The sequence below is a fragment of the Gambusia affinis genome, linkage group LG12 (genome assembly GCF_019740435.1).
Source record: "Gambusia affinis linkage group LG12, SWU_Gaff_1.0, whole genome shotgun sequence".
In the NCBI taxonomy this organism is placed as follows: Eukaryota; Metazoa; Chordata; class Actinopteri; order Cyprinodontiformes; family Poeciliidae; genus Gambusia; species Gambusia affinis.
The window spans coordinates 8,073,207-8,088,914 of NC_057879.1; the positions used below are offsets into that span (position 1 = coordinate 8,073,207).

Sequence of the window (15,708 nt, forward strand, 5' to 3'; positions counted from 1 at the left end):
TGATTCTTTATTTGTTTTAAATTACTTTTTTTTTTTTTCAGGATGAAAGGTTACCTCTAAATCTCAGGAAGCGAATTACGGAGCCTGTCGGTTGGTAGTTGGCAAAGTTTCACATCCAAGATGGAGGCAAGTTCTGTACTTCAACTCCCTCAGCGGTGTGGCAGTTCTAATTGTGTGGGTTTATGGTCGAGAGGGGTTGTTTGGACAGTTTTGCAAATTACTGCCTCTCAGAAGGTCAGAGGTCATTCCTGGATGAGCTGAAACAGAAAATTCCTTTTGGAGGGAAAAACGTGTTTCCTTCCTGTGACTTCATCCCAACACTTAAGGCTGGAATCAGGAGTAATTTATCAGAAATCCCACAAGAATTGTTTGGTAATCTGATCACACACTATCAGATGACAGGATTTTCAAAGTTTAGATAAAATGACAAGATTTTACTTTCAGAACAATCTAATAGTCTTATGAATTCTTTAAATCACTGTAATTTGAAAGACTTTTTGTCAAGTATTCTGTATTTTGTTAAAAATTACAATAAAGTGATACAATAATAAAGTAACACTATGAGAATAAAGTCATTTTGAGAAGAAATATTACGAGAATAAATTGGTAATGTTACTTTATTCTGGTAATGGTACAACCAGAATAATGTTAGTAAAGTTATTTAAACTTTACTAACGTTAAATTATGACTTTATTCTGGTAATTTTATTTAACTTTTTCTTAGTATGGCCCTAATCCTCCATCATCATTACTGTAAACATAAAATCAATCAAATCAGTGATTTAAAGAATTAATTAGAAAGTGAATTAGATTATTCTCAAAATAAAACCTTGCAACTTTATCAAAACAACTTTGAAATGCTTAAAAAAAACAGCAACCTTGGTCCATCATAAAAAATTAAAAAATATATTGTTTTAATTTGACTTTCTTACCTCCGTCGTAAAACATAACATTCATATTGTGAAAAATCAAAACCCAGAAAAGTTTACTCATACAATCAAAAACCTCTATTTAAATATTTATTCCTGCGCTGTAATTAAGCGTCATGAAACCTTCACAATGGAGGCTCTGCTGGGCGGGTCGACGTGATGGAGACCCAAACCCAAACACACAGGCTGCGTCAGCTCCGCCTGGAACTCATGCAGCAGCGTCTTGGTGGAGCTCACGGCGCTAAAGCTGATCCTGCCTTCCTCAAAGTTCACCTCCACCGCTATCCTGCTGCTGCTGCTGCGCAAAGATCCAGACAGAGCGGTTTTGTGTCCATCGTGGAAGGCGAACAGCTCGCCCTGCCCGCTGTGGGACAGGCTCCAGGATTCCGAGTTGTATCCGAATGAGCTGCTGCCGTCTCTGCTCCTTCGCGGGACGCTCCGGTAGGAGACGGCGATGTCCCAGCAGCCCTCGGCCTCCACCTCCCAGACGTGGGCGCCGGAGGAGAAGCAGGGGGCGGAGAGCACCTGCGGGGCTTGGTCGAAGCGGCCGTCGCTGATGGGATAATGCAGCGCCGCTTTGACTCTCTCCACTGTCAGGAGGTCAGCAGAAAGTCCAAGGAGACGACTGGCGGTGTCCAGGTCCAACATGACAGATCCTGACAGAGCAGGTTTTGACAGAGGGTCACACTCACACACACACGCTTTCCCACACCTGTGCATATATTTAGAGAATTTTTTTCTCAAACTTTTTCAGGCTGAGGACCACTTGACTCATTAACAAACCCTCACCGACCACCTAACCTGACACAATGAGTTAAAAGACTCATATTTTCATTTGGCCTCCACAAAAACACCTTAAATGAAGGTTCATTTAAAAACACCTTAAATGAAGGCTCATTTAAAAACACCTTAAATGAAGGCTCATTTAAAAACACCTTAAATGAAGGCGTTTTTGTGGGGGTCAAATGAAAACATTTGGCCAGTTTTGCTGTGACTGGCCACAGCAAAACTGAACAATCTACACATGGAAATCAAAAAAGCCCTAAAATAAAACATTTTTATTTTTATTTTAAGGCTATTTGTAATTTAGAAGCATGATAAAAGAATAACAGAATTTTGACCAAAACAAAACAAACAAAAAAAAAACATTTTTAACCCTGACATAATTTTGTTTTAGGTGTTAAGACGCATTTAGCCAGCAGGGGGCGCAGCGATGCTCACCGCCTCCTCGCCATCACGTCCCACTCGGCTCAGCCACAGACCTAGATCCAAATGCCGATGACATGCTATGTATCGTTAATAGTGTTTTAAAAACAAAAGTTTTGCAACTCACCCTGAGAAACTGAAAAATGTTCCTATAGACATAAAAAATTCCTCCGATCATATAAATTGTCCTGCTGTTCTCGTTTCTTCTTCAGCTTTTCGTTTAAGCAATTTATTATTTTTAAACACAATCATTTCGTAAGCTAACCGTAGCATCGTACTTTGAGCTCTCCTCAAGGCAAAACAAACGGTTGTTTACATGCGGTACCCTGTTGACCAGTAGGGGGCGCCTGAGTACCACCTGATTTAAAGGGACACATCCATACCTTCGTCTTCTCCTGAAAGCCTCTTCAGAGGATGATCAGCCATGTGTCCTATGCAGGAAGAAGATGGGACTGAGTCAAAATGAGCGTTAGCTCCACTTGAAAACTGTTCCATTTTGGGGGTTGAATGATGATAAAACATTTAATTAAGAATTGGAACAAATTAAGAACTGAGAGCAGGCTCCAATTTATTTACACTGACAAGGGACGCAACTTTGAACTTTCTGAGAGTTCAAAGTTGCGTAGACAAATTATACACAAGCACAAACATCTGTTAAAAACAGAAAATGCCGCCATAGCTCTGGCGCCCCTTCTAGCATAGCACCCGTATGCATCACAAACAGTGCATACCAACTGTTTGCGCCGTTGCTGTTACATTTTTTAGATGTGGTGCAACACTAGCAGAGTTTCTCTAAATCACTTGATTTCCTGGCTTTCAAACTCTCAAACTTTTTGTACTTTTCAAGGTTAGCTCAAACTTTCTGAAACGTCAGAAAGTTTGTGTCCTCCCTCAGTCCGAGTTGCGTCAACTCTCAGGTTGAACATGACGGCCAACGTTTTTCAAAATGTTCGGATCAGAAAGTTGAAACAACTTCTAAACAACTAGTTGTTTTCCCATCTATTAGTCTAACATTCCCTATTTACGAAGCATAACCTGGACACAGAAACTGACGCAAGCTAGACATCGTCTTTTCATCAACGAACCCAATACTGCTTGAGACGGCGGAGTTTCACCTGCAATGCTGGGATAAATGTGATGCACACGGCTCTGCTGCCTCTCCAGTGCATCCGCCAGTGTCTGGTTCTCCACAGAGTAGCTGTAGGCTGGTGAGAAACAAAACATGGACGTCAACGGTTTTATCTGGCAACGCAGAACGATTGCGCCCGGTTCAGGGCCCGGCATCGTCTCTCTCACCGTAGTAGAGAACGATGAACCACAGAGAGAGCAGGACCACCGTGACGCCGTTGAGACGATCAAGAGGGTTTCCTTTCTGTTTCTGGATTTAAGATCATAACATTGTTTAAAATATAAAATGTAAGGCAAACTTTATTTCAGTTGCACAGATCAATAAAGGATCCAAACAAATTGTGTTGAGGTCAATTTTATGCTCACATTAAATGCTTAACCAAAATATACAAAGAAAGTTACAATATAAGAATTCTAATAAATTTTCCCGCTACCTTTTTCTGGCATTAAATAGAAATGATTTTGGTAATTTTATCTGACCTAAAGCAAGAAAGGTTTAGTCTACTAGTGAAACAAAAATGTGTCTCTTTTTACCAAGTGCGTTAAAATTTACTGTAAGAATGTTTTTCCAAATTTAGGCTTTGAATCAAACGTTAGATTGCACTTTATTACAAAACTGTGCAGTTTGAATATCAAGCACTTTCAAGGACTTTATCCAGAAATCAAGCACTTTTCAATTCTTGAAAGCACCTAAGTGAAGCTCAACCCTTTCAAGGGATTTCAAGCACTTGTACAAACCATGCTAACATAAATTAGTCATGTTTCAGTCACAAATTTTGAGTAAGTTTCCTGTGATTTTTGTGTGACACCAATTTCCGCTGCAATTCCAGTTTTATGGTGTTTTATGGAGTGAGTCCGTTGATGTCGTAACACTTAAAGACTGAAACTTGCGTCTATTCTTCTGCGCAAATCAGCTCGGGTACAGTCGGATTGGGTGGAGAACATCTTTGAACAGCCATTTTCAGCATTTCCCAAAAAGTTTCGGGCCATTTTAACACGTGGATAGGATTGAATCACTGCGTTGTAGCTCCAGTTGAAGACCTTCACTCTACGTCTAAGCAAACCCAGTGAGCTTTAGGAAACATCCCTTACCTCTTGTTGGCTGCTTACAGCATCTATAGACTCTTTAATTTGCTGCTGGAGCGTTATAAAGTGCTGGTCCATGTAGTCCTGTTGAATACAGACACCCCGATTATCTTTCACCTAATGATGCTGCTGTAGGAGCGATGCTGAACTCACAGTCAGCTGCCGTCGCAGGACGGCGGAGGCGTCCGATGCCGAGCCGAGCTGCTTGCTCTCCAGGGCGCACATGTTACAGACGTAGCGCCTGGACGAGCTGCAGTAATATCGCAGCACCTGGTCCCGGTGCTGCGGGCACTTCCTCTCCAGCAGGTCACTGAGCGGATCGACCAGGGGGTGTCCGGTGAACGCCGGCAGCTCCAGGTGGTCCTTCGCGTGCTCTCTGCACAGCGATACCTCGCACTTCAGGCAGGACTTGAAGGCAGCAGTTGTTGTCTCGGGGCAGCAGTCGCAGTAGACACATTCAGCCAGCGTCTCCTGCGAAGAAGCGATCGATCAGCCACAGGTCAGAACAGATACACACACTGGGCTGCAACTGACGATTATTTTACAAATAGACTTTTCTGCCGATTATTCTGATGACAAATTGGAGCACTGAACCTTTTTCGTTTAAACTTTTAACTCTATTTTATACAAGATTAGAATATTTAGAAAATGTTAACAGAAACACAATTTAATTGTTTTTTTAAAGTAAGAAAACACACATTTTATTGCTTAAAATGCAATAAAGTAGCATGGATTTTTTGTAGTCAGGCCTCTGCATACTTCTTACATCAGCAGATGTTAGGAGTATGTTTACTTCTAACATCTGCAAGTCAAGCTTCCTGCTTGACTTGATGTTCAGTTCAGCAGAAAGCCCGGCTCTTTCTGCTTGACTAAATATCAACACACTGTAGGACTGATCTGTTCATTAATTTTTGATTAACCTATTAATGATTGGATAGTAAAGGATACTTAATACCTTACGTTTTAGCTTCAATTTGAACCAATTGAAGCTAAAACTATGCCACTTGAGGACTTCAGTATAGAACAGATCTATAGACAAAGAATGTTTTTTTTCAATCGTAAATTTATTTTTTGTACAGTTTTGGCTTAATTGCTGCTCTGAATAGAATAGAATAGAATAGACTGTATTAAGGCCCATGAGAAAAGTGATTACTTGCTGACAAGCTACTCCATCCAAGGTATAAATAATGCATAAATAAGCAAAAAAATAATATATGTTGCTCTTTTAACAACTGGATTTTTTTAAGGAATGATACTCCAGTTAATGATTAATCATTGCTAAATTTGTTGACGATTATTCCAATAATTGATTCATTACGATTAATGTGATTAATCGTTTCGGTCCTCTTAGATCAATTTTCCGTAAGTCAGCTCTGCTTGGTAAACAGCACTGGAACATCTACATTATTTTTGAAGTTTTTTGTTGTTGTTCTGTTCTGTAAATGCAACATGCAAGTACTGTGTTGAACTGTTCTACAGTTGAATAAAAACCAAATGAAGGTTATAGTTAGAGGCATACGTCTTATGCATGTCCGACTTGAAAGAAAGCTGCAAATTCATATCATCCAAAAACAACAACAAACAACAACATTCAGTTGGTCCGTGCAACTGAATTATTTAACACATACCCTCCTCTTCTTGATCAACCTGAAGTCCTCTGCAATGCTGGCCAGGGCATAGCTCTTCTGTAACTCGACGACCTGTCCAAAGTCCGCCCTGCAGTCCGGGCAGCGGAAAGGTGAGTCCGTGGAGTGGTCCAGCAGGTTTGCCAGACAGTCCATACACATGCTGTGTCCACAGGGCAGCTGGCGGGGATCCTTGAAGGTGTCATGACACACCGGACACTTTAGCAGTTCCCCCCACCGGGTTTGGTCTGCATCTTCCATCCTTCACCCCTCTGCTGCAGAGCATGAGTAGAGAGTTAACTACAGAGATATTACCACCCTCCTGTGCTGTTGATTTATTTACCGCTATATTCCGGTTGTTTAGAATAAGTTGTGAACTCAGGCACAGAAACGCAGGTTGAAAGCGGCGTTAAAACGCCTTAATTACACGCCATCAAAGGGTGGCTACATCGGTATTTTTGGTTAAAGTTTAGAGTGAAAGTGAAAGCGGAGTGAAACTCACAGCTCTACTTCCTGGTGGGCGGAGCCTACGTGACCGGTCCTAGTTCAGGCCACGCACGAAATGAAGAATAGCTTTTCTTCTCGCGTCGTTAAGCGGATTTGTGCATATTTATCGTCTGGACACGAAAAAGTAGTCCAATGATATTAATGTATATTTTTTGAATTCTTTTTCTTAAAATTTGTAATTCACGTTGAGTTTAGTCAACGAGAAATCCTACAAGCACGTGGTCTACAGGTCATGAAGTACGCAGATAAAAGCGTGGCTTAGGACCATACGTCATCGCGTCCGCCATATTGAGAGTGGCAGATTTTGTAAAAGTGGTTTTCTTCAGAAATAAAATACTAACGTTTACATTCAACAAATTTTCATAATTTTTACATAGAATTTGTTAATTATTAATGTGCGCATTAGTAATTAACAGACTTACTTTTTACTCCTACATGTAAAGAACGAGAAAATATTGGAACTGAACTAATATACCAAGTATAATACCACGTTAAAAATATGTATATATTAACACATTTTCGAAGCAAAACTTTAATCTATTTATTATAATTTCACGTTAAAAACTTTTTATACAAATAAAATACTGAAGTGTTAAACTCACCTTTGATCCAAGTTTGTAGCTGACATTTCTATTTCACATTTATTTACCAAGAATCGCTCAATGAGATAAAAAAATAAATAAATTATTAAAAAATCTGAAGCTCTGGATAATTCAGCATCACAGACACTTTCAAGCATCAACAGATTTTATGTGCATCTACAAAAACATGTGCTTCTTTTAAGTTCTGTTAAAAGTAAATTAACTTTCTAACCTATTCATTTTTGACATAAACTTGCAGTGAATTATTTTTTATTTTAATACAACACTGTCATCTTAAACAGTTTCTGAGAATGTGGTTCTGTTCACGTCTGGAGAGTTTTAAATTGGTTAAAAGATCGCAAATTACACAGAAATTAACATAATGCCATGCTTTGATGCGTTTAAAGTTGAATAAATCTTTCACAAAATTCTTAGGTGTGACAAAAACAATTTATTTTCCAACAGCAGTTAAAAAAAGATGAAAAACAGACATTTGTCAATATAAAGTGTACATCTTGAGAACCATAAAAACTTTTGAAAAAGTCTTTGCAAAGCACATACAAGGTTAATTTCATCATTCGTTTAGATTCAAATGTGTTTTTAAAATAAAAACCCATTACAAAGTAAGCTTGACAACTCAAGGCCATTCAGAGATGAAGTTATAATCTCACAACACAACTTAGAATGTTCTCAAGATTGCTCATTTTTTCTGACTCGACTAAATGCAGCAACATACATGAGATGTTTTGAAGAACATCTTGAGAGATGAATGATGGGTCAGCTGAAGAAAATTCCTGAACATTCACTGGAGTAGTTCATATTGCAACCAGATGCCATATTTTAAGTTCTTAAACTTGCAAGTTTGACTGAATCCTTGAGCAACTTTAAAAGACCACAAACGTCTGAATGACCGTAATGAAACAGAGGTGACGGTTCAGTCCCTCATCTCTGGAACTGGCTTTAGAAACTAACCAGCCTGACAGAATGAGTTTTTTGAGGGGGACGTCTACATACATTCAATAATCTTTAAGCAAATAATAAAAAAAACAAAAACAAAAAAAAACAGAAATGTAAGGGGAAAAAACAGTAAAAAGTAAAAAACAAAAAACAAGTAATAATAATAAAAAAAAAAAACCACGAGTATACACATAATGTTTAGCATCTCAGAAACTGTTTGGTCCCGTTACCCAGAAACCCTTGCTGGTTGTTCTCCAGGCGCAGAGTTCCTCGTGCAACAACAATCATAACACTGATTTCCACTTCCTGCCTCAGTATTTCCTGCTTTACACAAACATCTAAAGTGGGCATTATGGCATTTAAAAAAAATCTTTTCATTTACCAACTTTGCTCACAGAATAACTTCACTTTCATATCCACATGTTACCTTTTCCTCTCTTTCCCATCAATAAACTGCGGACTTAAGACTTTATCATTCAACAGGTTTTTCTTTGTGATTGGCTATTTTGAGATACATATTCATACAAACAATAAACTGTTACACACAATAGAACTATGCTATTTTCTTAAAGCTTTGTATTTGACGTTATTTCTGTTTACTTTGGTTCTGATCTGTTTCCACCACTTGACTCATAAAATTTGGACGACTATGACTGGTTAGTAAAAAAAAAAAAAAGAATTGATCACAGTAACCACAACGGCCCATATAAACAGTCACGTGGCAGATGGCTCCATTTCATACCCGAAAAAGTTGAGGACACACAAAAAAAGAAAAACCAACTATACAGGACCGAAGTGATCAGCAGCTGGAATAACACAAGAGCTTAGGCAGTTAATGCTAATAAGAAAACATAAAGGAAAACAATGACATACCCTTTCATAGGATGGTCATTAGCCTGGTTTGATATAGAGAACAAAAACCACACTTATGGCAAAAAAGCAAAAAACAAACTCGAAATGGATCGGTTCCGTTTGTACAAAGCAAAAGCAAAAACAGGAACTAAAACAACCATAAGAACCCGTCTAAAACTGCAAGTGAGTCTGCAGAGTGCATAGCAACCTGCTGCACCCATCCGACTGTGAGGAACAATAAGCTTAAAAACCCCCAAAACAACTAGTAATCTGAAACGCCCTCAAAGAAGGTCATTAGTCGTGTGACCAAAGACAGTGACCGTTTTCAGTTGGATTTAAAATTTGGACCAACAAACACATACAAAGATTTTTTTTTCTTTGAAGGAAATCAAATGAAAGTAGACCTTAAAGTGTTGTGACAAAAAACGGAAAGCAAATGTTAGAAGTTTAAAGAAAGGAATGGACATTTGGCAAAAACGAGAATGTCAGCGAATTGTAAGAAATCTACATGCAGAAAACACAAAGGTAAGCAGTCAGATTAATGAGTCAGAGCCTCTTCCATACTCGTATTACCACAAACAGAACCTCTTTAGCTGCCTGGTATGATTGAGAAGCACCAATAAAAGTGGCATTGTGAAACCAAACAAGACCCGGAGAGGAACTTAGTGGGGCCAGAGAGAAATTGGTGAAATTAATGTCAGATATCTTATGTTTTAAAGGGTAAAAACACGCCACAGATCACACCACAGTTTCTTCACACAGTCCTGTGAGCTGTTCTGTGTTGCCAAACCCTGTCCAATGTGTTAATGGGCGACAAAGGATGGGTCTCAAAGGTCTCATGACGGTAGTCCTGCTGCGGAGGACGGAACAGTCACCAATAGCATTTGCTGGCCGTTAAGAGTCGATCAGATTTACTCCTCCTCGCTCCAGAGCTGAAACTCAATGACCGGACAAATCCAAGAGGAGAAACAAGTAAAAAGTAGAAAACCACATTCAGATGGGTTCAGACAAAAAATGACCCCTTGACACCAGTACTGGTATCGCTACAGTAGAAACAACATATCAGGAACTGATATGGATTTGATGCAGCTTAAGGCAGAGGTCTCACACTCCAGTGTTTAAGGGCCGTGTCCTGCAACTTTTAGGTGTCTCTTTGCATTCAGCACACCTGGTTCCAAAGTTAGCTCATTAGCAGAGCTCTGGAGAGCTGGACTGAATGTTAGTGACACAGTTTCACCATTGAAGTCAAGCGTGTAGGACAAGAGACGCATCTAACAGCTGCAGGACTCTAGCCCTTGAGGAATGCAGTTTGAGACCTTTGACGTAATGTGTCCTTTCTTCTGCTTTAGGGGACGCCACTCTCCATGAGCAGTCCAGTGTTAGCGGTCTGAGGTAGACAATGGCGAGTGAGCGCCGTCGCCTTCACAGCGACAAGCCGGCGATCTTTCTGAATGAGGGCACGAAGAAATCGCACTGGCTCAGTTTGTGTTTCTCCATATTCCTCATGATGCGGAACGTCTTCCCGCAGGTGATGCAGCTGAAAGGCTTCTCTCCACTGTGAAACCGCAGGTGCGCCTTCAGGTTGTCCCGCAGCCGGAAGCTTTTGCCGCACTGCGGGCATGTGTGCGGCCTCTCGCCCGTGTGGAACCTCAGATGGCGGCGGAGGCTCTTCCTCAGCGCGAACGTCTTGGAGCACTTGGAGCACGCGTACGGCTTCTCCCCGGTGTGGAAACGCTCGTGCCGCCGGAGGATCTTCCGGCGCTTGAAGGCCTTCCCGCAGTTGCCGCAGACGTATCCGTCGCGGGAGTGTGTGACAATGTTCTGGAGGCGCCAGACGTCGTTGTCGCACCTCGTGAAGCAGCAGAGGCAATGGCCAGTGTGGGGACCTTGGTGCCGACGCAGGTCTTTGGGGATAGTCCTGCCGGATTTGTTGTTCGCGTTGAGAGTTTTCGCGGCGTCGTCACCCTCAGTCTTCATCTCTGGTATTGTGAGCATGTTGACCAGCTGTACCACGCAGGGAAGAAGCAACTTTTGATCTGGAGAGGTGAGCTTCAACTTCATCTGCAGATGGTTCTTGGAGTCTTTCGGCGAGTGGATCCGCTCCCACACGCCGACCTGCGCTGGGGTCACGGCCCCGTCAGACGGCGACGGGCTGTAGGCGGTCCCCTTGGCCGTGCTCACACAGGCTTGCTGGGGCTCAGCTTGAACGGGCTCCTCTGAACTCTCAGCTTTAGGAGCCGAAGAGTCTGGCATAAGGATTAAGGGGCAAACAAACTTCACCGTCTCCCCAGAAGCCATGTTTCTCGTATCTGGTTGAATCAGAAGAGGCTTCTGCTTAGCGGGTGATATCTGGGTAGATCCACATTGCGATGTTCCAGAGCCTTCGTCTGCAGAGACTGAAATACAGCACAGTTTCCTTTATTGTTATGCTTAGTGCCAAAGTACACAAGTTCTCTTGCAAAAGGACCCTTTGACCTTTTTCATATTTTGTCCCTTTATGACCACAAACTTTAATGCATTTCATGAACCACAAAAAACAATGTGCAATTGTGAAATTAAAGGGAATATATAGCTTGGTTTCAAAAGGTTTCACTAAAATTAAATGAAAAAAATAAATAATAGTGAAATCGTGTGGTATGTTTCTCTCTCTACCCTACAAGGCTTTTAAAATAAATCAAGCAAAATCAACTGCAACTAGATGGGATATTTTCACAAATTAATTTTTTTTTCTTGTTTTCTTTAATGAAGACGAGATCTCAAAACAGATTTAGGTATAATCTTTGACTAGGACATTTTAGTACATGGATTTGATTTAATCTAACCACTTCCTTTGGAGCTCTGGCTGTATGTTTAGAGTTGTTCTCTCCGCCCCATTGTAACTATTTTTCACTTCCATTCAAAACTTTTACATTTTCCAGCCGGTAACAAATTGTTATTACTTTTTTTTTAATAACAAACCAATTATGAATATCCTTTTCTATGCCTACTAACTCCATTCATGGTCACGAGTCAAACTTGATTTATATACTCCCTTTCAAGATTTAAACATTGACAAAGCATTTCACCTTCAAGACTGAGATAGAACAAATAAAAATAGTAACTAAAAAAATTAAAACGGATAGAACAATAAACTTATCCAAAAATAAAAAAGGAAAAAAAACTAACTTAAAAAACCCCCCAAAATAAATTAAACCAGGTTGATCTGTAGAACAGCTGAATTTATGCTGAGATTATTGCTGCTTGCTTCTTATTTAATTCCTGAAGACAACCGGTTGTTATGGATATATGATTTTTGTGTCCTTGCTAACATAACCATATCTACTGATAACACATAAGACAGGTTTAGGTCACACAGTCGTCCATAAACGCATACAACACGTCAACACCTTTCAGTGAGGGTGCAGAATGAGGAATATAAAAAACAGTATCTCTGCGCCAAAATGAGTGTGTTTTTCACTGCATCACTGGGTGTTAAAAATCTTTCTATACATAACCGATAACCTCCTTTTGTCTTAAGGTTGAATGAATAAATACAACTAGGTTCTGGTCTCACCTGGAAGAGGTGAGATAATATTGTGATATTTCCAAAAATCACAACATAAATATAGTGATATTTATAAGCTGAATGCTTCTTTTAAACACACAAAGAGAAGCTGGATGCAAATGACTGCCACACTTTTCAGATCATCAGTCATGTTTCCCATCAGAGATATAGACCACATTGCGCTAGCTTCTCAGACAAAGAGGTGAGATGATTTTGTGAAAATGTTTAAGAGCCGTAACTTCCACCAATTTATAAGAAGCAATCTGACTGAAAGGCAAACTCCAAATGTGAAGTTTCTGTTGTAGTCTACTAGTAAAGTTGAGTACAGCATTAGACTTGAACGTATTTCTACCATGAGAAATAAAATAAAGCTACAGTACAATTACCAAACATGATTTATATGAACATATTGCGTCCCATTTCTTACTGTAACTGTAGGTGAAACCAACAGTGTGTTTGTTTTTACTCCATCAAGATCCTGTTATTCTTGTTTTCCAAGAAAAACAGGATAATAATAGCAATGTTCATCACTTCATATGAGTGCTTACCGGGCAAAATATCCTTAAGTTGAGGGTCATCATCAGTGAGAGAGTCGAGCTCGAGTCCGCTCAGCTCCAACGTATCCACGGAAACTGCTTTAGTCTGATAAAACAAGAACAGAAAACAACAGAACTTGTTTACCAGGCCTAGTGAAATTTCCTGTTTAAAGGCAACACATTAAAGTAGAATGAAATAATTTATTTCATTGTTATTTGTGAGGCTCATTTTCTGATTGGCTGCCATGTCAAACTCTTTAAGCTGCTTTGCTCCATAAGCTGGCATCTAAAGCAAGAAATGCTAATGGTTTTAACAAGAAAAAGACCAAAGGAACAATCCGGCAGCCCCACTGTAGACGACACTGCTGCAGAAAAACAAAAACAGAACAGAACTGCAGGAATAAAATAAAATTTGATGTGACTAATATGAAATATTACATATGTTCTTATAATCAAAAGAGGAGATTGTGATCAAAAAAAGTAGTATCTGGTAATAAACTCACAACAAATTGTCAGATAAAATGTTCCACCACAGGACTCATGGCCATCTAATAGCAGGCATATGAGGCAGCCTTTATGCTAACGTTTGTAATAATTATTGAATGGTGGATAAAAAAAAACCCCATCACTGTAAGAATTGATGTTTCTTTACATATTTTGTAGCACTGTCTGTAAATGTGCAAAAGGACTCAATCGCTGGAGGTCAACGCTCTTTGTGGAGCCATCACATGGAAAAGTTTGGGAACCCCTCTACTAGCTCACTTGCAAACAAGTACAAGTACTGGTTACCTAGCAACAACATGTTGAGAACCATGCCACATTGCCTCATAACTTAAAAGTAAAACAACAGCAGCATGGAAACTGTGGGTAAAACATGAGAGGTCAAGTCACTACTAGTTTGGAACTATTTCAGATATTTAAAACAAAAAAAAACCGTAATAATTATCGATATGACCGATATGAATGCTCACGTCGTGATACGTTTCTCAGAGATATCGTCCAGCTCCACTTATACAGGCTGTAAGCCCCCACCGACCTGATCCTTGTGAGGTGCCCAATGAGGGTCAGTGTCTTCAGCCAGAAGGACTTCGGACGGAACCAGACAGCCCTCCACTTCCACATTATTGGTCTCCCACAAGCAACTGGCCCCAAGCAGAAGGGAAGAGTCTGGAGAGTAGAAGAGGGGGAGGGGTCATGACACCGAAGGAAATGTATTCTTTAGCGACAGAGATTACTCTGAGAACTTATCCGGTTTCTGCAGGAATGACTGATGCATGCAAGATATGCGAAAAATGCACCGATTGCTTTAAGCATTTAAGCACAAAAAAAGTATTCTTCGGGTTTCATCATGCACTAAAGCGAAACATAAATCCTATCCCATCATTGTGCATGGAAGTCAAAACACGCAAACCCACCAAGCTCCACCGTTGTCTTGATATCCTCATCCACTTGCACGCCGACGCTTCGCTTGCTGCCTCCGTTCCACACGGCGCAGAGCGACTCCAAGCTTACGTTTCGCTGCTCTTCCTCTGCGCGGCCCGCGGCCACAGGCTCTGCTCGGAATCTGCTCTCAAACAGTTTCATCAACTCCACCGACGCCGCCTTGACCAGAGCCCTCAGCACTGTCTCCACCTGCGCCTGGATGTTCACGACGTCCGCAGACATTCTGGCCCCAATGGCTTCACAGAAGTCAAGAGTTTATCCCCGAAAAACCCGTCCTAGGCGAAAGTCACCATTTAGCATTTATTTACCAACCACAGCCTGACCACATGGCCTTCTCCAAAGGGAAGAGGCGTGTTTTGGATTGAGCGCATGCGCATCAAAACCAGAGAGGATCTGACAGGGACGGAGCAAAAAAAATCAAGAGCCCATGGCTGAAATTCTGCTATGTAGTTAAATTTGTTTCGCAGTTATTCAATTTAAAAAAATAAATAAAAATCACATCGAACGAAAAAAGAGTTGTGATCTATGGAAGCCCGTTTCCGCCACTCTGCTAAAAAAAAATAAAAAAATAATCTCATTATAATGAGATAGTATCTCAAAATAATGAGATACTATCTCATTATAATGAGATAGTATCTCAAAATAATGAGATAGTATCTCAAAATAATGAGAGAGTATCTCATTATTTTGAGATACTATCTCATTATAATGAGATAGTATCTCATTATTTTGAGATAGTATCTCATTATAATGAGATAGTATCTCATTATAATGAGATTATTTTTTTATTTTTTTTAGCAGAGTGGCGGAAACGGGCTTCCATAGTGATCAAAACGTTAGAATAAAAAAAATAATAATAATAATTTCACACAAATGTATCTCAATCAAATTATAAGAATTATTTTAGAAACAAAAAAATTGCTTAGAAAGCTTTTTTTCTTATTAAAATTATTCATTTTTGTTTTAAACTTTTATTTTGCATATCAGAATTTTTTAGTTGACAGCCTAAGTTTTTGGTTGAGTCCATGTTTTTATTTATGCTCCCTTCTTTTTGGTTGAACTCAACGTTTCATATATCTATCTATATATATATATATATATATATATATATATATATATAGATAGAGAGAGATATATAGATATATATATCTCTCTATATATATATATATATATATATATATATAGATATATATATATATATATATATATATATATATATATATATATATATATATATATATATATAAACCAGAACTGGACAGCTAGACTCACGTACCCTTTAATAAACACCTTCATTTAAAAACAGAATTTTGCC

The 15,708-nt window shown here is 39.6% G+C and overlaps 2 protein-coding genes across 4 annotated transcripts; both read right to left on the bottom strand.

Moving 5' to 3' along the window:
- Positions 1-131: 131 nt before the first annotated feature.
- LOC122840725 (E3 ubiquitin-protein ligase TRIM11-like) lies at positions 132-6,510 on the bottom strand. 3 transcript variants are annotated; one of them, XM_044133325.1, is made up of 8 exons: positions 6,317-6,510; positions 5,977-6,245; positions 4,502-4,819; positions 4,355-4,432; positions 3,431-3,512; positions 3,250-3,339; positions 2,518-2,565; positions 132-1,584 (listed from the first exon to the last, which is right to left on the bottom strand). In XM_044133325.1, the coding sequence occupies exons 2-8, from the start codon at positions 6,232-6,234 to the stop codon at positions 1,043-1,045; spliced, it is 1,416 nt and encodes a 471-aa protein (XP_043989260.1). In that variant the 5' UTR covers positions 6,235-6,245; positions 6,317-6,510; the 3' UTR covers positions 132-1,042. The 3 variants fall into 3 exon arrangements, with proteins under 3 accessions (XP_043989260.1, XP_043989259.1, XP_043989258.1); XM_044133324.1 differs by having other exon boundaries at positions 5,977-6,248; XM_044133323.1 differs by having other exon boundaries at positions 5,977-6,509.
- Positions 6,511-7,492: 982 nt separating this feature from the next.
- Positions 7,493-14,777, bottom strand: si:rp71-1g18.1 (uncharacterized protein LOC559922 homolog). The gene is made up of 4 exons (XM_044133328.1): positions 14,366-14,777; positions 13,987-14,117; positions 12,963-13,056; positions 7,493-11,266 (listed from the first exon to the last, which is right to left on the bottom strand). The coding sequence occupies exons 1-4, from the start codon at positions 14,613-14,615 to the stop codon at positions 10,293-10,295; spliced, it is 1,449 nt and encodes a 482-aa protein (XP_043989263.1). The 5' UTR covers positions 14,616-14,777; the 3' UTR covers positions 7,493-10,292.
- Positions 14,778-15,708: the final 931 nt, after the last annotated feature.